Source organism: Lontra canadensis, unplaced genomic scaffold, assembly GCF_010015895.1.
Source record: "Lontra canadensis isolate GAN:19392208 unplaced genomic scaffold, GSC_riverotter_1.0 scaffold18, whole genome shotgun sequence".
In the NCBI taxonomy this organism is placed as follows: domain Eukaryota; kingdom Metazoa; phylum Chordata; class Mammalia; order Carnivora; family Mustelidae; genus Lontra; species Lontra canadensis.
In genome coordinates, this window is record NW_022631012.1 from 679466 (window position 1) to 702261 (window position 22796).

The 22796-nt window shown below is 37.6% G+C and overlaps 1 protein-coding gene across 1 annotated transcript in view; it reads left to right on the forward strand.

Moving 5' to 3' along the window:
- Positions 1–14430: 14430 nt before the first annotated feature.
- ABCA12 (ATP binding cassette subfamily A member 12) overlaps positions 14431–22796 on the forward strand; it is a 175685-nt gene continuing 167319 nt past the window's right edge. Inside the window, exon 1 of the mRNA XM_032859864.1 lies at positions 14431–14810. Coding sequence (XP_032715755.1) covers positions 14742–14810 — 69 coding nt within the window. The 5' untranslated portion in view covers positions 14431–14741. The remainder of the gene's footprint in view (positions 14811–22796) is intronic.

The following is a 22796-nucleotide window of genomic DNA, read 5'->3' on the forward strand; positions in this document are numbered from 1 at the left end:
TGAAGAGCCTGTCTTTTTTCCATTGAATATTCTTTCCTGCTTTGTCAAAGATTAGTTGAGCATAGAGTTGAGGGTCCATTTCTGGGTTCTCTATTCTGTTCCACTGATCTATATTTCTGTTTTTGTGCCAGTACCATACTATCTTGATGATTACAGCTTTGTAATAGAGCTTGAAGTCCAGAATTGTGATGCCAACAATTATGATGTTGGTTTTCTTTTCAACATTCCTTTGGCTATTTGGGATCTTTTCTGGTTCCATACAAATTTTAGGATTATTTACTCCAGCTCTGTGAAAATAGTTGGTGGTATTTTGATAGGAATTGTATTGAATGTATAGATGCTCTAGGTAGCACAGATATTTTAACAATATTTGTTCTTCCAATTCATGAGCATGGAATGTTTTTCCATTTCTTTGTGTCTTCCTCAATTTCTTTCATGAGTGTTCTATAGTTTTCTGAATATAGATCCTTTGCCTCTTTGATTAGGTTTATTCCTGGGTATCTTACTGTTTTGTGTCCACTTGTAAATGGGATCAACTCCTTAATTTCTCTTTCTTCTGTCTCATTGTAAGTGTGTAGGATTGCAACTGATTTCTGAGCATTGATTTTATATCCTGCTGCTTTGCTGAATTCCTGTATGAGTTCTGGTGATTTTGGGGTGGAGTCTTTGGATTTTCCACATAGAGTATCCTGTCATCTACAATGAGTGAGAGTTCGACTTCTTTGCTGATTTGGATGCCTTTTATTTATTTTTGTTGTCTGGTTGCTGAGACTAGGACTTCTAGTACTATGTTGAATAGCAGTGGTGAGAGTGGACATCCCTCCCCTGTTTCTGACCTTAAAGGAAAGCTCTCAGTTTTCCCGTTGAGAATGATACTTGCTGTGGGCTTTTCATATATGGCTTTTTCCTCTATCCCTATAGTGTGAAGAGTTTTAATCAAGAAAGGATGCTGTACTTTGTCAAATGCTTTTTCTGCATCTCTTGACAGGATTATATGGTTCTAGTCCTTTCTTTTATTTATGTAGTGTATCACACTGATTGATTAGGGATGTTGAACCACCTTGCAGCCAGTATAAATCCTACTTGGTGATGGTGAATAATCCTTTTAATGTATTGTTGAATCCTGTTATCTAGTATCTTGGTGAGAATTTTTACATCCATGTTCATTAGGGATATTAGTCTGTAATTCTCCATTTTGGTGGGGTCTTTGTCTAGTTTTGGGGTCACAGTAATGCTGGCCTCATAGAAAGAGTTTGGAAGATGTCCTTCCATTTCTATTTTTTGAAACAGCTTCAGAAGAATAGGTATTAATTCTTTAAATGTTTGGTGGAATTCCCCTGGGAAGCCATCTGGCCCTGGGCTCTTGGTTTTTGGGAGATTTTTGATTACTGCTTCAATTCCTTACTGGTTATGGGTCTGTTCAGGTTTTCCATTTCTTACTGGTTCAGTTTTGGTAATTTATAGGTCTCTAGGAGTGCATCCATTTCTTCCAGATTGCATAATTGTTGGCATATAGTTGCTCATAATGTGTTGTTTGTATTTCTTCAGGGTTGGTTGTGATCTTTCCTCTTTAATTCCTGATTTTTTCATTTATTTGGGTCCTTTCTCTTTTCTTTTTGATAATTTTGGCTAGGGGTTTATCAATCTTATTAATTCTTTCAAAGAACCAGCTCCTAGTTTCATTGATTTGTTCTATTGTTCTTTTGGTTTCTATTTCATTGATTTCTGCTCTGATCTTTATGATTTCTCTTCTCCTGCTGGGTTTATGCTTTCTTTGCTGTTCTTTCTCCAGCTCCTTTAGGTGTAGGGTTAGGTTGTGTACTTGAGACCTTTTTTGTTTCTTGAGAAAGGCTCGTATTACTATATACTTTCCTCTCTTGACCACCTTTGCTGTGTTCCAAAGATTTTGAACAGTTGTGTTTTCATTTTCATTTGCTTCCATGTATTTTTTTTTTATTCTTCTTTAATTTCTTGGTTGACCCATTCATTCTTTAGTAGGGTGCTCTTCAGCTCCCATGTATTTGAGTTCTTTCCAGCTTTCCTCTTGTGGTTGAGTTCTAGCATTAGAGCATTGTGGTCTGAAAATATGCAAGGATGATCCCAATCTTTTGGTATCAGTTGAGACCTGATTTGTGACCCAGGATGTGATCTATTCTGGAGAATTCTGGAGAATGTTCCATGTGCACTAGAGAAGAGTGTGTATTCTGTTGCTTTGGGATGGAATGTTCTGAATATATCTGTGATGTCCATCTGGTCCAGTGTGTCATTTAAAGCCTTTATTTCCTTGATCTTTTGCCCGAATGACCTGTCCATTTCAGTAAGGAGGGTGTTAATGTTCCCTACTATTAATGTATTATTGTTAATGTGTTTCTTTGATTTTGTTATTAATTGGTTTATATAATTGACTGCTCCCATGTTAGGCGCATAGATATTTAAAATTGTTAGATCTTCTTGGTGGACAGACCATTTAAGTATGATATAGTGTGCTTCCTCATCTCTTATTATAATCTTTGGCTTAAAATCTAATTTATCTGATATAAGGATTGCCACCCTAGCTTTCTTTTTTTTTTTTAATTTAATTTTATTTTTTTTAATAAACATATAATATATTTTTTCCCCAGGGATACAAGTCTGTGAATCGCCAGGTTTACACACTTCACCACACTCACCATAGCACATACCCTCCCCAATGTCCATAATAACCCCACCCCCCCAACCCCCCTCCCCCCAGCAACCCTCAGTTTGTTTTGTGAGATTAAGAGTCACTTATGGTTTATCTCCCTCCCAATCCCATCTTGCTTCATTTACTCTTCTCCTACCCTCTTAACCCCCATATTGCATCTCCTCTCCCTCATATCAGGGAGATCATATGATAGTTGTCTTTCTCCGATTGACTTATTTCGCTAAGCATGATACCCTCTAGTTTCATCCACGTCGTCGCAAATGGCAGGATTTCATTTCTTTTGATCGCTGCATAGTATTCCATTGTGTATATATACCACATCTTCTTTATCCATTCGTCTGTTGATGGACATCTAGGTTCTTTCCATAGTTTGGCTATTGTAGACATTGCTGCTATAAACATTCGGGTGCATGTGCCCCTTTGGATCACTATGTTTGTATCTTTAGGGTAAATACCCAGCAGTGCAATTGCTGGGTCATAGGGTAGTTCTATTTTCAACATTTTGAGGAACCTCCGTGCTGTTTTCCAGAGTGGTTGCACCAGCTTGCATTCCCACCAACAGTGCAGGAGGGTTCCCCTTTCTCCGCATCCTCGCCAGCATCTGTCATTTCCAGACTTGTTAATTTTAGCCATTCTGACTGGTGTGAGGTGGTATCTCATTGTGGTTTTGATTTGTATTTCCCTGATGCCGAGTGATATGGAGCAATTTTTCATGTGTCTGTTGGCCATCTGGATGTCTTCTTTGCAGAAATGTCTGTTCATGTCTTCTGCCCATTTCTTGATTGGATTATTTGTTTTTTGGGTGTTGAGTTTGCCAAGTTCTTTATAGATTCTAGACACTAGCCCTTTATCTGATATGTCGTTTGCAAATATCTTCTCCCATTCTGTCAGTTGTCTTTTGGTTTTGTTAACTGTTTCCTTTGCTGTGCAAAAGCTTTTGATCTTGATAAAATCCCAATAGTTCATTTTTGCCCTTGCTTCCCTTGCCTTTGGCGATGTTCCTAGGAAGATGTTGCTGCGGCTGAGGTCGAAGAGGTTGCTGCCTGTGTTCTCCTCAAGGATTTTGATGGATTCCTTTCTCACATTGAGGTCCTTCATCCATTTTGAGTCTATTTTCGTGTGTGGTGTAAGGAAATGATCCAATTTCATTTTTCTGCATGTGGCTGTCCAACTTTCCCAACACCATTTATTGAAGAGGCTGTCTTTTTTCCATTGGACATTCTTTCCTGCTTTGTCGAAGATTAGTTGACCATAGAGTTGAGGGTCTATTTCTGGGCCCTCTATTCTGTTCCATTGATCTATGTGTCTGTTTTTGTGCCAGTACCATGCTGTCTTGATGATGACAGCTTTGTAGTAGAGCTTGAAGTCCGGAATTGTGATGCCACCAACTCTGGCTTTCTTTTTCAATATTCCTTTGGCTATTCGCGGTCTTTTCTGGTTCCATATAAATTGTAGGATTCTTTGTTCCATTTCTTTGAAAAAAATGGATGGTACTTTGATAGGAATTGCATTAAATGTGTAGATTGCTTTAGGTAGCATAGACATTTTCACAATATTTTTTCTTCCAGTCCAGGAGCATGGAACATTTTTCCATTTCTTTGTGTCTTCCTCAATTTCTTTCATGAGTACTTTATAGTTTTCTGTGTATAGATTCTTAGTCTCTTTCGTTAGGTTTATTCCTAGGTATCTTATAGTTTTGGGTGCAATTGTAAATGGGATGGACTCCTTAATTTCTCTTTCTTCTGTCTTGTTGTTGGTGTAGAGAAATGCGACTGATTTCTGTGCATTGATTTTATATCCTGACACTTTACTGAATTCCTGTACCAGTTCTAGCAGTTTTGGAGTGGAGTCTTTTGGGTTTTCCACATATAGTATCATATCATCTGCGAAGAGTGATAGTTTGACTTCTTCTTTGCCGATTTGGATGCCTTCAATTTCTTTTTGTTGTCTGATTGCTGAGGCTAGGACTTCTAGTACTATGTTGAATAGCAGTGGTGATAACGGACATCCCTGCCGTGTTCCTGACCTTAGCGGAAATGCTTTCAGTTTTTCTCCATTGAGAATGATATTTGCAATGGGTTTTTCATAGATGGCTTTGATAATATTGAGGTGTGTGCCCTCTATCCCTACACTTTGAAGAGTTTTGATCAGGAAGGGATGCTGTACTTTGTCAAATGCTTTCTCAGCATCTATGGAGAGTATCATATGGTTCTTGTTCTTTCTTTTATTAATGTGTTGTATCACATGGATTGATTTGCGGAATTTGAACCAACCTTGCAGCCCTGGAATAAATCCCACTTGGTTGGTGAATAATCCTTTTAATGTACTGTTGAATCCTATTGGCTAGTATTTTGGTGAGAATTTTCGCATCTGTGTTCATCAAGGATATTGGTCTGTAGTTCTCTTTTTTGACAGGATCCTTGTCTGGTTTGGGGATCAAGGTGATGCTGGCCTCATAAAATGAGTTTAGAAGTTTTCCTTCCATTTCTATTTTTTGGAACAGTTTCAGGAGAATAGGAATTAGTTCTCCCTTAAATGTTTGGTAGAATTCCCACGGGAAGCCGTCTGGCCCTGGGCTTTTGTTTATTTGGAGATTTTTGATGACTGTTTCAATCTCCTTACTGGTTATGGGTCTGTTCAGGCTTTCTATTTCTTCCTGGTTCAGTTGTGGTAGTTTATATGTCTCTAGGAATGCATCCATTTCTTCCAGATTGTCAAATTTGTTGGCATAGAGTTGCTCATCATATGTTCTTATGATTGTCTGTATTTCTTTGGTGTTAGTTGTGATCTCTCCTCTTTCATTCATGATTTTATGTATTTGGGTCCTTTCTCTTTTCTTTTTGATAAGTCTGGCCAGGGGTTTATCAATCTTATTAATTCTTTCAAAGAACCAGCTCCTAGTTTCGTTGATTTGTTCTATTGTTTTTTTGGTTTCTATTTCATTGATTTATGCTCTGATCTTTATGATTTCTCTTCTCCTGCTGGGTTTAGGGTTTCTTTCTTGTTCTTTCTCCAGCTCCTTTAGGTGTAGGGTTAGGTTGTGTACCTGAGACCTTTCTTGTTTCTTGAGAAAGGCTTGTACCGCTATATATTTTCCTCCCAGGACTGCTTTTGTTGTGTCCCACAGATTTTGAACCGTTGTATTTTCATTATCATTTGTTTCCATGAATTTTTTCAATTCTTCTTTAATTTCCTGGTTGGCCCATTCATTCTTTAGAAGGATGCTATTTAGTCTCCATGTATTTGGGTTCTTTCCAAATTTCCTCTTGTGATTGAGTTCTAGCTTCAGAGCATTGTGGTCTGAAAATATGCAGGGAATGATCCCAATCTTTTGATACCAGTTGAAACCTGATTTAGGACCGAGGATGTGATCTATTCTGGAGAATGTTCCATGGGCACTAGAGAAGAATGTGTATTCTGTTGCTTTGGGATGAAATGTTCTGAATAGATCTGTGATGTCCATCTGGTCCAGTGTGTCATTTAAAGCCTTTATTTCCTTGATCTTTTGCTTGAATGACCTGTCCATTTCAGTAAGGAGGGTGTTAATGTTCCCTGCTATTATTGTATTATTGTCAATGTGTTTCTTTGATTTTGTTATTAATTGGTTTATATAATTGACTGCTCCCATGTTAGGCGCATAGATATTTAAAATTGTTAGATCTTCTTGGTGGACAGACCATTTAAGTATGATATAGTGTGCTTCCTCATCTCTTATTATAATCTTTGGCTTAAAATCTAATTTTCTGATATAAGGATTGCTACCCTAGCTTTCTTTTGATGTCCATTACCATGGTAAATTATTTTCCACCCTCTCACTTTAAATCTGGAGGTGTCTTTGGGTCTAAAATGAGTTTCTTGCAGACAGAATGGGTCTTGTTTTTTTGTCCATTCTGATACCCTGAGTCTTTTAATTGAGGCATTTAGCCCATTTGCATTCAGAGTAACTATTGAAAGATATGATTGTAGTGCTATTGTATTACTGGTAAAGTGACTGTTAGTGTATACTGTCTTTGTTCCTTTCTGTTCTATGTTAGTTTTGGGCCCTATCTTTGCTTAGAGGATCCTTTTAATATTTCTTGTTGGGCAGGTTTGGTGATCACAAATTCTTTTTGTTTCGGTTTGTCCTGGAAGCTTTTTATCACTCCTTCTCTTTTGAATGACATCCTAATTGGATAAAGTATTTTTGGCTGCATATTTTTCTCATTTAGCACTCTGAAATATATCATGCCGGTCTCCATGGTCTTTCTTCACATATATCACCTCAGATTCACTTCTCTGTACCTCCTACCTTGCAGAAAGTGGTTGCTTTTCTATTTCTAGAGTTGCAACTATTCTTTTCTTAGATCACTGGTTGCGTTCACAGGTGATCAGAATGATTTGATAGCTACCTAGCTGAATTCCTGGGACAAGATGAAATTAAAGTCTCCTACTACTCCGCCATCTTTGATACCTCATCGAAAACAAAGACTTTTAATTCTCGGTACTCTGGCCAGTTAGTGTTTGAATCATCAGACTTTTCACCTAAAATATTTTATTACTGATTTGAATTGAAGTCATTGACCAGTCCCTTTTCCCCCATTTTTTTTTTTTTTCAAATGAGTTTAGTAATGGTCCACATAGGAAATGCATAGGAGAATTGTGTGTTGCTCACGATTTAAAGGACAGATAACTGGGTGACTTATTCTTCCTATACTGAAGGTTTGGAGTTTTAAAATTCTAGGAATGAAAAGTTTCTAGTTTATTCAATAAAAAACCTATTTTTTAAGATATTTTCTGTTCTATTCAAAAAGATGCATGCTCCCACTTGAATATAGAAACCTTTAATATTTGTGATATTCTCTTTTAAATTTCTCTGGGAATAGGCAAATCACCAAAGACTAAAACACATATTTTTTTGTGACAAAGGAATAAGTGATAACTACATAAAAACATATATTTGTCTTATAAGCCACTTTAGGTTTATGAGGGGAGAAAGACATAAGATACAAAGAAGGAAACAATAGTATTTTTCATTTTCACTTTTTTTCTCCTAAGTGGAGAATTGATTAAAACTTTCACTGCAAAAAGAGGTTTGATCTTTCTTTTTTTTTTTATTCTGAAGATTTTTATTTATTCATTTGAGAGAGAGAGAGAGAACACACACATGAAGTCAGGGGGAGAGGGAGAAGCAGATTCCCCACTGAGCAGGGAGCCCTATGCAGGATTGGCTCCCAGGACCCTGAGATCATGACCTGAGACAAAAGCAGCCAGTTAACCAACTGAGCCATCTAGCCACTCCAGGACTGATATTTCTTAATACTCTACCTCAGATTTTTCCTTAAGTTTTAGTAGGTTGGCCCAAAAAGGACCAATTATTCCTTATTTCTTATCCCTACAAGATTATAGCAACACATGTAGTAAAATTACTTAATTCAACATACTTTACCAGTCTAACCAAGCAAATTATTACTCATCCTAGATGAGTAGGTGAGTAATTCTTTGCAAGACTGTAAATCACCCTGAAATTCCCAGAGTCACATGGCTCAGTCGTAAGCAAGATAATCAGTTAGTTTATCAAAACTGGCTTTACTGACAAGACCATGTTATTTGTGATGAGGCATTCTATATTACTGTACCATCTTGGAGAGAGAAGCTGCCTTATAACTTAGTTTGGAGAGAGTGAGTCTTGTTTTAAGCCCCCTTAAAATATACCTTATTTCCTGGTTTTGTGGATCAGATTTTTACCAGTTGCTTCCTAACATAGTTACTCTATCCACTTCATCATTGGAGTGCCTCAGTGCTGATAAAGCACTTGAAAATCCTGAATCTGACACCTTCCTCACACCTACCTGCTTCATAGCACTGGCTATCACCACCTTCCATCGCAGGTAAGGTGGATCTTAGGTAATGAGGTATTAGCAATTGGTGCCTCATTATCTTAAGCCTCTCATGGAACCCCACCCTCCTCTTAAAAGAAGGATGCTGTTATTTTAGCCAGGAGTTAACTTCAGTTTCTCAATGTATTGCACATTTCCACCTGCATCAAATGTACATACTTGCCATGTTTTCTTATTTATGTTTGCTTTAGGAGGGTCTGTTGGAGAACAGGCTTTGCAGACACAGAGGCCCGGATTCAAGTCACTATTCTGACACTCACTAGCAGTGTGACCTAGGAAAGCTACTTACCCTATGTTTCCTCATCTATAGAGCAGAGATTCTAAAATTGTCCTCACTGGTTTATTATAAAGATTAGATCCTGTATGCGATGAGCATCCCATAGCATTTTTTTTTTTTTTTAATTGGAAGGGGAGATGAACCATGAAAGACTGTGGACTCTGAAAAACAATCTGAGGGTTTTGAAGGGGCGGGGGATGGGAGGTTGGGGGAACCAGGTGGTGGGTATTAGGGAGGGCACGGATTACATGGAGCACTGGGTGTGGTGCAAAAAACAATGAATACTGTTATGCTGAAAAGAAAAAAATTAAAATAAAAAAATAGAACAAACAAATAAAAAAAAATAAAGTAAGCTTTGTGCCCAGTGTGGTGCTTGAACTCATGATCCTGAGATCAAGAGTCACATGCTCTCCTGACTGAGCTAGACAGCCACCTCCCATCCCATAGCATCTAAATGTAAAAGTCAATTAATGGTGGGAGGGAAAAAAGAAGTTGTCTCTGATGCTATGGATAAAAACCAGGGTGGAGGTGAAGGAGTAAAATAATGGCTCTGGTTACCATTAAAATTCCTAAGCTCTTTCGCTTCATCATTGACTCAATCCCACATTTGTTTTGCATGCAAAATAGAGATTTTGGGTCTCAAACACTAACATTTTCTTTTTCTTTCTTTTTTTTTTTTTTTTTAAGATTTATTTGTTTATTTGAGAGAGAGTTGGGTGAGGGCCAAAGGGAGAGGAAGAGGAAGAGAATCTCTAGTAGATTGCCTGCTGAGTGCAGAACCCAACATGGAGCTCAGTCTCATGACCCTCTGATCATGACCTGAGATGAAATCAAGAGTTGGACGTTTAACTGACTGAGCCCCCCAAGTGCCCTGCCCCATCCCCCCCCACTAACATTTTCATCTTCCCACAACATCAGTTTTATTTCACTTTTTCTCTTTAGAAGAGTTGCCAGGAACTTCCCATTCTGAATCCTCACAATGGCATCCTGAGTTCTTTAGCATTCAGGTCCCTCACTCTTCAGATTTTATCTGCTACAACTTCAAACCAGCTCCTAGATATAGGGGTCAGAGTTCTCACCATTCTCTAAGAATATAAACTTAATCTCCAACCCAATGTTTCTGTCCTCGAGGGGCTCTGAGTGTAGGTGAGAAGAAAGACTGACTATTACAGAGGCTAATAAGGAGTTGTGTATCTTTGTGAACAGATGTCTATAGTTAAACAGGCGAAGAGGTGATTAATTTGTCCTAGAGTGGGGGTGTGGTGGGCGGAAGGGCTGGGAAAGGCTTCAGAGAGGTAGCAACACTTGAGTCAGTTATTTAAGAATGAGCACAATTTCATTTTGGGCCGAGGGAGCAGCATGACAGAGCCTGAAAGTGAGTAGTCTTCATCCAAGGCATTACAGCAGATGGCAGCAAGGATGATTGACAGTGCAGAGACACACCTAATGGAGCTGGCAGGGGCCACTTCTTTGCTGTTCTACCAAGAAACCCAAAAAGAGCAGCCTTCTTTTTCCTCACTTCCTGGTGCAGTAATTCTTTGTGCACTTATTTTGGCAATAATTTTTCATTTTCAATAAATCTCTACAAGTGATTTATGGGTCCCTAGGAAGCCAGGGAAAGCCCTGAAGTTCTTTTCTTTCCTTCTCAGTTCTTTACACACGGTGCGGTACACAGGATTGGAGGCAGCATGACACAGAGATGAAATTACTGATAATAGGGGTTGAGATCCCCGCTGCTGTTCTCACCATCCCCACTTCTAACCAAGTGAACTTAGGCAAATTATATCCTCTCTGAATGTCACTTTCTTCCTCTGAAAATGGGGATAATACCATTTTCTATGTGATAGCCCTCCTGTGATGATTCAATAAGTGCTTAACAAATGTTTGCTACTCAGTTATTCAGTAAGCATTAATTGACCACGTACTATAAGGCAAGATCTATGTTAAATTCCTATTACACAGTGATGAGTTAAACATAGGCTTTATAGTCTAGCTGTTTATTATTATTAATGTAGATCTTCAGTTGATAATATTAAAGCAAATTAATGTGTTTTAGCTATGTCAATATCCTATTCATGGTTGGGCCTATTCCCTCTTGTCCTGGTCCTGGAGTGTACTACATGATGATTGCCTGCCAAGAATTTCTATTCTGGTGCTTATGGTTATGCACAGTTGTGCAGCCCTGGCTGAGCCACCATTCTAACTAGGTTCAGTAGGCGAAGTGACTTTGGAGGTGATCCTAAATAAGATCAACCTCAGGAGGTTAATTGTGCATGTCCAAAACTAATTCTGTGCATGGCTCAGTTAGATTTGGGCTATTTGAACTGTTCTTCAAAACTTGCCATTACTGGAATTTTTAGGAAAGCAGAACGCTGGAATCCTAGGATTAGCTAATTTTTGTGGAAGCTATTTCTTGATAAAGCTATATATTTTTTGGTTTTACTGTTAGTGAAGTGAGCACACAAAAACAAATACTACCTAAGTTCTGGTAGACTCCTTGTTTGATAAAGGGACACATCTGCTGATTGACAAGGAGTAGAATCACCAACATCAAAGAAAAGAAGTAGAGGCAGATATTATGTCTGAGACTTGGAAGTCATCCTAAAGACAACCTGGGTCTGCTGGCCTCTGACAGAAGCACTTGGAACACTGAGGAGTGAGGCAGATGACCATGATCCGGCCAAATAGAGTAATTTAACTTCTCAGTACAACTATAGGTATAAAATATGTCAACAGTTTGCTGGTAAAGGTATTCATTCATGTATTGTGTATTGTTTTAATTTGCCTCTGTTTATTTGCCTTTTTTTTTTTTTTTAGCTTTTTCATTTTTAAAAAACAGTTTCTAACAACTGTATGTCCTGGGTATAGCTTATTTCTGATTGCTAAATTGTTCTTTCTTCCCTCAAGGGGAACTCCTAAAATATCTGCCAAAACCCCTCAATCTATAGTCAGGAATAGGGCACAAAGCTGTATCTTTCTCTGTGCAAAGCAAAATAAAAAAGAACTCACTATCTTTAATGTCCTTCCACATTCTCTTCCATTTCCTTTTGGTTGGTCTAATAATTGCCTTAAGTTCTATTCTGATCAGAGATTATGATTCCTGATTTACATAAGCTATAGCTTCCAAGATTAATGTCAGCTAAGGCCTTTTCTGAAATGAAATCATAAACGATGCTTTCAAAAGTAAATTTTAAAAGAAATTTGAAAACCTTAAAGGAGATAGTAGAAACAATATGGCCAATATAGATGCCAGAATATAGATACTTAGAGTGGGGCAAAATTTGGAGGTCTCATTGTCTATGTACCCCACCATAAACTACTTTGAATTATGTTTTGTGAAAGAATACCACAGTCCCCAAGTAGGTGTGTGTGACATTTGGAGTTATGACACTGTGTGCCTTCCAGTATAAAGGAAAATCTTATATATATTAAACTCTTAATGCATAGTTTTGAAATTACTTTGAAGAGATAAGTTTCCTGGGAAGTCATGGGTTGTAATAAAATACATAATCATCATCAGGAAATTAGATGTAGTAGATGAAGGTGTCCAGCCAAGAGAAGAGCCTGAGAGAGACTATAACCAAAGTTAAACCAACAACAGAACAACTCCATGATTACACTGGAAAGATGACAAGCAGCTACCAAGAGAAACGATTTGATACTTTCTGAGCTGACCTCTCACCTGCATCGGTCACATGGTGAGTCAGTACTTTTAAGCGAAGTGACTGGACTGAAAAAGTGACTCTGTGCACCTGTAACATCCCTCGACTTGTAGAATCACATCCCCAAATCCCGCCTTGACTTCCCAAGTGAATAGTATTTATTTGTGAACCAAACCATTAGTGAGTTGTAGACTATAACAGATGGTAGAGAAAGAAGGCAGGGAGCAGGAGTTCAAGTCTTCTTCAAAGCTTGAGAAAACCAGGAGAATCTTGGACACTGAATCCTGGGAGTGGTGAAGGAAAGTATTACCTCCAGAGGTGCTCAGTGTCTGAAGCACCTTTTATTTAACCTTGTTCAGAAGAAAAATCCAAGAGCCAAATTCTGGATATTCAGGACTGACTGCCTAATGGGGATTAGACTTGGAAAGTCTCATCACAGTTGGGACAGAGCCAAAGTTGAGGTAATAGGCATGTGCCAGCATGGCTCCAGTCAGCCCCAGGCTGGTTGCCATCAGCATTGCAGAGTGGGCATGGGGACCAGGAAGCTGAACCAGGTTTTGAACTCAAACATTGAAAGGAGAACTCACACATTGCTTTTACTGATTTCATGCATAGAACCTGAATCAGTCATGGAAAGGTGTGAGGAGCAAAGGAGAGTTTCACTAGCCTTGGTTCAAATAGTCTCTTCAATATTTAATTAAATTCAGCAGCAGTTATTGAGGATTAATCATTCTAAAGCATTTTGATATAAAATAGTTTATGATCTTAAACATTTGACAAACTAGTGGGAAAAAATAAGAAATTCAGGGTCCTTGAGAGAAACATAAAGAACTATGTTGGATTCAAAGGCAAGTGAGAGGATATCCTAAGGGTATTTATCAAAAGACATCATGGAAGATGTCAGCCTGAGGATTTGCGGTAGGAGTTTAGAGAGGGGGGAGTTTATCCCAGGTAGAAGAGATGGCATAAGCAAGTCCAGGACCAGAAAGCAGAGGTATGTTTGCACATTGTAATATATATGACTTTGGCAAGCATTCAAATATTTATAGTAGACTATTGAAAAATTGGCTCAAGCCAGACTATGGAGGCATTGGTATTAGAGAGAATAGGTTGTCATTAAGGTGTTTAAGCAAGGTTACTCCTGGAAACCTTTATGCCAGAGTTCTCCTTCACATGTATCCTGAAATCACAATTAAAATTACTTAATTAGAAAGTACCTTGAATAATTTAAGCATAGAGCCTTTTTCTTTTCTCCCTATTTATGATAGATTTCTTTTACTGATTTGGATATTCAAGTGCATTAGAACTCTGCTATATCATAAATTCAATAATGTCCTGGGTCAGCTCGTGTCTTCTTTAATTATAAAAGCCTAAAACAACATGGCTTTCCTCTAATGGATACATGAACCCCCATCCCCCAAATGAGGGAATCCATTGTATGTCATTTATGCCATCTACAGCCTACCTTTTATTTTCTGCAATTTGTTTAACCTAATAAATTATAACAGAAGGTGAAACCTAGCCAACATAGTTATTTCCCTCCAAATCAAAGCGTTCAGCTTAAGTCTAGGCATTGAGACTTTCTTCATAGGTTGATGTTCAGAGTGTTTTAGCTGAGCTTTGGCCTTACTGAGTTAAAACATCTTAATGACAATTTAAATATTATGAGTCACTGAGCCAAGAGCCTGTAAAATCCTGTGTCCTGCCTCTGCTACAGCAGACACTACATAGAAAAGAAGGCAAGAGAATGTAGGACAAGTCCTACTGGCCTGGCAGGAGTCCCACCTAATTCCTTATGACGTGTCCAATGCAGGTGACACCTTCTGGAAGGTGTGGATAGGCAGTTAATTTCATGGAGAGTAGGAGGTGTGGTTCAGCCTTTTTTTTTTTTTTTTTTTTTTTACAGTAGGGCATTATCTGAATGATACTCATTCTCTCTTGAGGCTGGACTTCATGCAATAAGCAATAACTGAATGTTATTTTAAAATAAGCAAAGCCACTGACAGATCTGGTCTGTGTTCTTGTTTCAGAGGAAGAGTTGGTTGAGAAGTGCTCCTTGGTCAAGGATTAAGCCAAAGGAATAACTGAGCAGCAGAAGAACTGTGGGTTTCTTACCCCAGCCCTCAGGAAAGCTATGCCGTGAAAAGGCTTTGACTCACTGACATTGCAAATTGGACAAGGTACCAGTTCTTCTGTGGAGTGGAGGAAAAGAAAGGAATTCTCTTGTTTGTGGTGTTTGAAGGATGGCTTCCCAGTTTCATCAGCTTCGGGTCCTCGTCTGGAAAAATTGGCTAGGTGTAAAAAGGCAGCCGGTGAGTAGAAAAAGGGAAGGGGGGGTCCCCAGGGGCAAGACTCCAGGCAATCCTAAAATGTGATGTTAGTAGAGGTAAAAAGAGAAGAATTTCAGGCCATTTTCTAAAGCAGGAATGAGATATTTAGAAAACATCCCTATATCTGTCTTACAGCTAATGTGGCAAGTCTAAACATACCCCCAAAACTGCTTTTTGGTTTCAGTAAATTAAAAGGGTAAATCGGGACATGCCCTGAGCAAAGAAAAGGATATACTTTGTTGCTGGCTGCATTGGAACTAGTGTCGAATTCTAGGTTTTAGGCCAAAATGCTTTCAGAACTTTTCTTAATAAATTTAGTTAAAAATGAGATGAAGGAAAATATCAGATGAAAGGAATAATAAATGAGCAGAAATGCATTTGAAACTGAAAGTGATGGAAAGCTTGTTTGAAAAGATATAGAAAGGAAATAGTTTGAAGGCTGTTGGCATAGAAAAGCTTCTACAAAATTTCAGTACCTAAAAATTATTTATTAGAAATGACAAACAAGAGTCAATATATGTGCCATGCTTCAGGAGTGTTATTGAATCACTTAACTTTACAGCTACAGTCTGTCTACTCCATTTATTGGAACATCTTTTTTGTGCTCTTACATTCATGTTTGCTTTTGAAATTACAAAGCCAGCTGTTAGATCCTCATCAGATAGGGTGTAGGGAGATTGAGAAAGGAATTGACTTCTTTGGGTTGTCACATATTCAGGAGAATGTTTGAAAACCAGAGAAATTCAAGAAGGCACTTCAGATATTTCATTTTAGAGTGGTAATTCCCAGGCTCAAATGAGTAATATAAATATCATGCAGATAATGGGTGTCCTAGAAACCAACATTTCATCTGTGTACCTTATCTCACTCTGAGTTTGATGACAGTGTCTGACATCTTACTTGAGTGTTCTGATGTATATATTGAAAAAGAGAAGGAATGTTCACCCACCTTTGTGAATGTGGTGGGTAGGATTTAAAAATCATATGTTGATATGTGATTGAATAAGTGTAGGGTTTGGACATAAAATTTTAAATCATTAATATTTTTTAGTTAAATCATGAGCGTTCCTTTTCAGTTAGAAACAACACAAAATAAAACCTGCCGTAATTATTCCATGGTAGGTTCTGTGTGAAATTCAGCAGGAAAAGAATCTGGATAGGTGATGTGATCAAGAGATGAGAGTTGGATTCTTGGTTCTGCCTCTCAAAACTGCCTCTCAAAACTGCATGACCTGAGTAGCATACTCGTTTCTCTGAGCACTGGTTTTTCTCTTTGCAAAATGGGCGCAAGGTCTACCATATTTGTCTCATAGAGTGGTAAGAACCAAATGTGCCAGTGTATTTCAAAGTGCTTTGCAAATGGTGGACACTTGGCACATAGATTATGGAGAGATTTGAAGTGATGCGTGTGTCATATTTTATTCAAAGTAAGGGTAAAAGGAAATCCAGGAGAAGGGATTGTGGGAGAGAGGAAGAAATATACAGTACAGTTCTTAAGTGATGAAAACTCACTAGTTAAAAATAAAAGCAGAGAAGAACTGAAAACAAGTCTGTTGTTGCTGATAAACTGAGTGCTGAGGTTATATATTTTCCTTACAACTCCATTTTACCTAAAAATTAAAAAAAAAAAAACAAACCTCAGGTGAATACATTTTTTTTCATTGAGAAATTTTATCTTTAGAAGCTTTAATAAGTTCTTTCCTTATCTGTAAAGTAGCTGGGATATCAATTTTCTACTTTAGAGTTTTTCTCCATTTTAGTCAATTTCTGCTGGATATGGCATATTAAAGGAGATGGAATTCAGGCATGCAAATACATTTTCACCATGATACCTTGTATTATTCTTATGTAGTCAAAATCCCTAAAAAGTCCCTGGTAATTATACTTTTGCCTAAGGAAAGAAAATACATCATCTTTTAGCTCATTTGGAGACATCAGAGGATTCAGATCTTAAGACTACCTTGAGATCCAGGACAGGTTAAGTTTTGGTTGCAGGAAATGAAATCAGAAATAGTTCTGAATTTGTGGAAATACAGAGGGCCCACTTGAATCCATTATGACCAACTAGAGAGAAACAAGAGAGCTTTAGAAAATGGTGGTGCCCATTTTAGAACATGGTGGTGCCCAAAGGAGAAGGAAAAACAATCCTAGGTGGAGGGCAAGAGGGCAAAAAAAGGTACATCCATTCTTCAGAGCTTAGCTTGGGCCAGCCCTATTTTCTGCCCTTAGAAAGAAGATTTGGGGACACAGGTGGAAAGGATGTACATGTGGTAGGGTTAACAGGGAAGGATGAGACAATGAAGAGGTTGGAAAGTTAGGATTAAAGACATAAAAGATGTGAAATGAAAAAAAATTGTGAAAAGAGAAAATATAAACAAATTAAAAGAGAATGTGAAAAGAAGAGGTATATAAATTTGAGAAGGGGACATAGTCTGTGTGTAACAACTGGACTTTGTCATCACCAAGCAATTATTTAAAATGCAAGTGTTCTTATTTCTCTCATAATCTTTCTGAATGATACTTTAAAAAGTGTACTTTTATACCTAAGAAAATAGAAATGAAGTTGTGTGACACTGGAAATTTATAGTCTTTAATGAATGTTAAAGAATGATCACCACCAAGACATCCTCCTCCATTGTATTTTTAAGAGATTTATCACAGAGCAAGATGGTGGGAAGGATAGTCTGTATAGGAAGAAGTTAGGAATCTACTAATGGAGAAACAAATGACGTACAAGGAAAAAAAAAACCCAAGAAAAACAAATATATAGTAAAAATAATAGAGTGGGGATTACTGAGGAAATACATTATAAAAATATATACTAGGATAGAAAGTGAGAAAAAGAATTTCAAACACCTATGCAGTTTAAGAAATAGAAAGATACCAGGATAAGCAAAATGTTGAGTTTGGCTACAAAAAAAAAAAAAAAAAAAAGGCAGGATCCTCGGTTTTGGAGGCGACTTCCCTCAAAATTGTTCTGAGGGTAAATGTTTCTCTTTAATTTTTTAATAAAATCAAACATCAGAATTCTGAACTATTTGGGATTATCTAACGGCCTTAATTTTACAGGGCCCAAGTGAGCTCAAGGAACTTGTCCAAGGTGACACAGTGAGTTTAAAGACTCAAAGTCAGGTTTCCCCCAAAAGAGATTTATTCTTTTCACAACCTGCTGCTGCCTCCCTCCTGCCACTGAGTTGAAATTCCTTTTCCAACATTCTTGGATCCCCACTCAGAGTTCAGCTTGCCAGTGAAGATCATATTTGCTAAAGAGGCCTTAGATATTGCTGTTTTTTAGTATTAATGGTTACATCAACTCTCAATTAGATGGCAAAAAAAAAAAAGAATGCTAAAGGAGTGTGAAAAAAATACATTAAGCACCAACAGAAATGTTAGGTAATACAAAAAATCAATTAGATGCAGTTGCTATCGTGCTGGGCTTGTAATTTAATTCTAGAAATAATAAAAAAATGAAGATACATTCCACTGGAGATGGTTAGCAACAGGGAGGCTCACCTAATGAGATGCTAGTTAATGATAGGAAACTGAGTCCTGGCACAGCAGAGACTGCAGGATCAAAGACTAGATAGTGCAAGATCGGAGTTTATCTTTCATTGAAAGATGATGAATTCTAAATCAGCATATCAAGGATTGACTTCAGATCTCTATAGAAGTGGAATCTAATTCCAGATTTACCAACAGAAGAAGGAAAATTACCTTGAGCTGTTTATTTTAATCTAACTGTTTGGCTAGGGGGTCACACTTTAGCTCAGTTGGCAATATAACCAGGTTTTCTATCACAGACATTCCCACAACTTGACTGATTTCTAATACTTTGGGTTTTTTTTTTTTTTTAAGATTTTATTTATTTATGTATTTGAAAGAAAGAGAAAGCAAGCATGCACGTGAGTGGGGAGAGGGGCAGAGGGAGAGAGACACAGAAGCAGACTTGATGCTGAGTGCAGAGCCCTGTTCGGGGATCAAGCTCATGACCCTAAGATGATGACCTGAGCAAAAATCAAAAGTCTGCATTTAACCAGCTGAGCTACCCAGGTGCCCCTGATTTCTAACCCTTTGGCTAAAGTTAGATACTTCCTCCCCAGTCCCCACCTTACTCATACAACATCCCCTCACAGTGTCTAGAAAAAGGAAGTGCTAGCTTTAAAATTTTGGAGAAGTTGGTCTATGCATGAAAAAAATGTTTTGATTGAAGCAATTTAGGATTAAACTGTAATCTCAAATTTCTAAATTGGATTAAAATAAACTAGGTTCTGAGCAATTCAGGGCAAATACCTGATCAAATGTTCCAGGCCCATTCACCTCTTCCAGATCTATACCATTTATTCCCTTAATCCCTTTTAATTGTCCAAAAAAATTTGGATCTACCTGTTGATATTGGTGCTGGCCACATAGCAGACATGCACATTTAGTTTAGTCAAACAATAAAAAGCAAATGAGGGACACCTAGGTGGCTTAGTCGCTTAAGCATCCAACTCTTGATTTTGGTTCAGGTCATGATCTTACAGTTGTGACATCAAACCCTGTTCTGGGCTCTGCACTGAGCTTGGAATCTGCTTAAGATTCTCTCTCCCTATCCCTCTACCCCCACCTCCCACTGGCACACTCTCTCTCTCAAAAAAAGAAAAAGCAAATGAGATGAAGATGTTTTAGAGATGAGAGCGATAGAAAAATAAATTAGCTTAAAGTCCTATAAAAAGGTGTTGTTTTACTATGCATCATAGAAAATTTACCAATCTCAAGGGGTGGTTGGTGGCTCAGTCAGATAAGTGTCTGCCTTCTGCTTAAGTCATGATCTCAGGATCCTGGGATTCTGCTTCTCTCTTTCCTACCTGCTCTTGCTCTGTCTCACTGTCTTCGTCACTATCTCTGTCACTACCTCTTTCTCTCTCACAAATAGATAAATAAATCTTTAAAAAAAAGAAAAGAAAGAAAATTTATCAATTTCCAAAATGTATTATAATCTGTAAGTATAGATTTCAGAAAGTGTCCCCTATCCCAGTTTTTAGAAGAGTCATTTCTATGGATAGCAGTGTTCAGTAGCAGAAAGCCCAATTAACTGAGAGATCTGCCACTTCTGTTTGCTTGTTTTGGGGGTGGAACTAAGGTTTATTCCAGACTAAAATACCAGCCTCTTACTTCAGAATGTGAACCTTGGAATATTCCTGTTACCACCAAGTAACAGTCATTCTTGATTTATGAGACAATGCAAAAGGAAAGGAACAGGGAGAGGAAAGAAGAAACAATGTACTTTATATGTGGAAAGCTGGGCAATTTTTACTTTGAAGCTTGTAGTAAAAAGTTACGATTCTAGGGTCGCCTTGGTGGCGTAGTCCTTTGAATGTCCAGCTCTTGATTTCATCTCAGGTCATGACCGTCTCAGGGTCTTGGGATGAACCCCACCTTGGGCTCCACACTGAACTTGGAGTCTGCTTGGGCTTCTCTCTCTCTGCCCCTCCCACTCTCTCTTTCTAATAAATAAATAAATCTTTTTTTTTTAAAGTTATGATTCTAGGTTACAGGACAATCTTTAAATGATTTTCAATGAAAATCATTTACACTGAACTAGTGAAAGTATAGTGATCTTGATCAAAGAGAGTTAGTACTATATCCTGCAGTGATTTGACTACACAGCTGAATGATTAACTGTGCAGGTGCTGAAGCCAGGCTCCCTGGGTTCAAATACCAGCTCTGCCGTTTAATGGCTTATGGAATGAAGGCTTATTTAATCTCTTTAAGATTCTGATTTCCCATCTGCAGGAAGAAATGAGGTGATTATATTAAATGAGATAATGCATGTTAAGTATTTAACATAGCATCTTACATAATCTAAGCAGTCAGTAAATATGAGCGTTTATCATTTGGATGATGATATTGAATTGATACTAATTATAAGACCACTTGACAAGAATTCATCCTGGGAAAGATATTTTGAAATCATATTATCAGAGAATTGTTGAAAGAACTACCCCAGAGGAGAGGGGTTTCTGTCTATTCAAATACTTGCAGAATTCTCATGTGAAAAAAGGGGCCAAACTACAATGAATGAGTGTTAGTTTCAGGAAGGAATATATCACCTTGATATGAGGGGGAAAATCAGACAATGTGAGTTGTCCAATAATGAAGTCTCTTGAAATAATGAACCTTCTAGTCACTAGAACCATTCAAGTAGAAGCTGAATAAGCCATATGGCAAAGCAGTTTTCCCTAACTTTTGATGCACCAGTCATTCTGGACAGACTTCTTTTCCTGAAATATTACACCCTCTTTCCCATCTGTAGGTCTTCACGCATATGGTTCCTCTGCTTGAAAGACTCCCACTTCTTTCTCACATCCCATCCAACACACATATCCTTTCTTCTACCTGGCCCTTTCTTATCTTCTGGGTTTCAGACTCAGTCCCCTTCCTTTATCTTCCTTTTGCACTCAATGTCCTGTCTCTTAGCATCATCTGTTACATTTGATTATAATTTTTTTAATGTTTTCCTTCCCTAAAAGGCTGAATTTTTTAATTACTCTATCCTCAGTACCTGGTACACAGTAGATGCTTAATAATTTTTTATTGTATTATGAATGTAAGTCTAAGACCATGATTCCATGCAAGAGAATGGAATATCTTCATCTGAAACATTTTATTTTTATTGATTTTCAGAATTAGGCAGAAGAATCCCATTGCATCTTGAAAATTGTACCAATATTCAGTATCATTCATTTCAGACACAAGCAACTTCAGACTACCCTAGTGCAAGGGACATAAACTCAAATGTCTGTACAGGAAAAAGGAATAATATCACTGTGTGAGGTGGGCCAAGCATAAGACGGTAAGGAATGGTGACATTTATGAGGAAGACTAGATCGTGGATCCCCTATTTAAAAGAATTCAAATAGTAGTAGTTTCCTCAAAGTTTTAAATATATGGTAACACTTACTAATTTAAAGTTCACCTGTATTTTACTTTCTTATTTACTTTCAGTGAAAATGATTTTTAAGAGTAATAAAAATGATGGACACAAATAGAATCAGATGGGCCAGCAATAATTAGAATAAAAGATTCTGAAAAAGTAATGGTGTATGAATTCTCTAAAGCCGAAATTATGTGCTTTGCTCAGATTTTTCAGAAAATCGGATTTGAGAGGTTTTCAAAAATTTGAGAGAATAGTTCTTAGCAAATGCAGAGGCAAATGTTACTAGGTAATTAAAATTAGTTAATAGGTACTACAGATTAGCTCTAAATGGGAATTTTGGAGTGAATTTATATTTGGTTCATTCAAGGAATTTCTTAAGATTTAAACTTGAGATTTTTTGAGTGGATGGCTTTGCTGACTTCAGGGTCATTGAAATGTGTCCTGCCATCATCACTAATTTATCTTTTTCCTTGGCTCTTCATCTTTTCTCTTTTGCTGTTTTTTAAAACTTGGCTCTGCATTTTTAAAAAGAATTATTTTAAAGATAATTTCTAAATTTTAAATTGTGAAACAATTTCAAATTTTAAAAGTTGCAAGAACTCTACAAATAACTTTCTTTCTAGAGCCAGTTGAGATTGATGCCCCATTACTTTGGATACTTTAGTGTCCCTATTTTACAAACAAGGACATTCACCTACTGTCAACATGACAATCAGATCTTTAGACACAATTCAGGCTCATCAGTTGTCCAAACCATATCTTTTATAACAAAAGATTCCAGTTCAGAATCACGTTCTGCATCCAGTTTTCATGTCTCTGGTCTCCTTCAGTCTATAACAGTTGGTTAGTCTTTCCTTGACTTTCATGACCCTCACACATTTTGAACATTTAAGACAGTTGTTTCCTTATTTTTAGACTCTGGCTATTTATCTTTGGCAGGAATACTTCAAAAATGATGCTGTGTTCTTGCACCTTTGCCTCATATCAGGAGGTACATAATGTCCCTCTGTCCCATTTTGGGGGGCATCTATTTTGAGAGTCCGTGCATA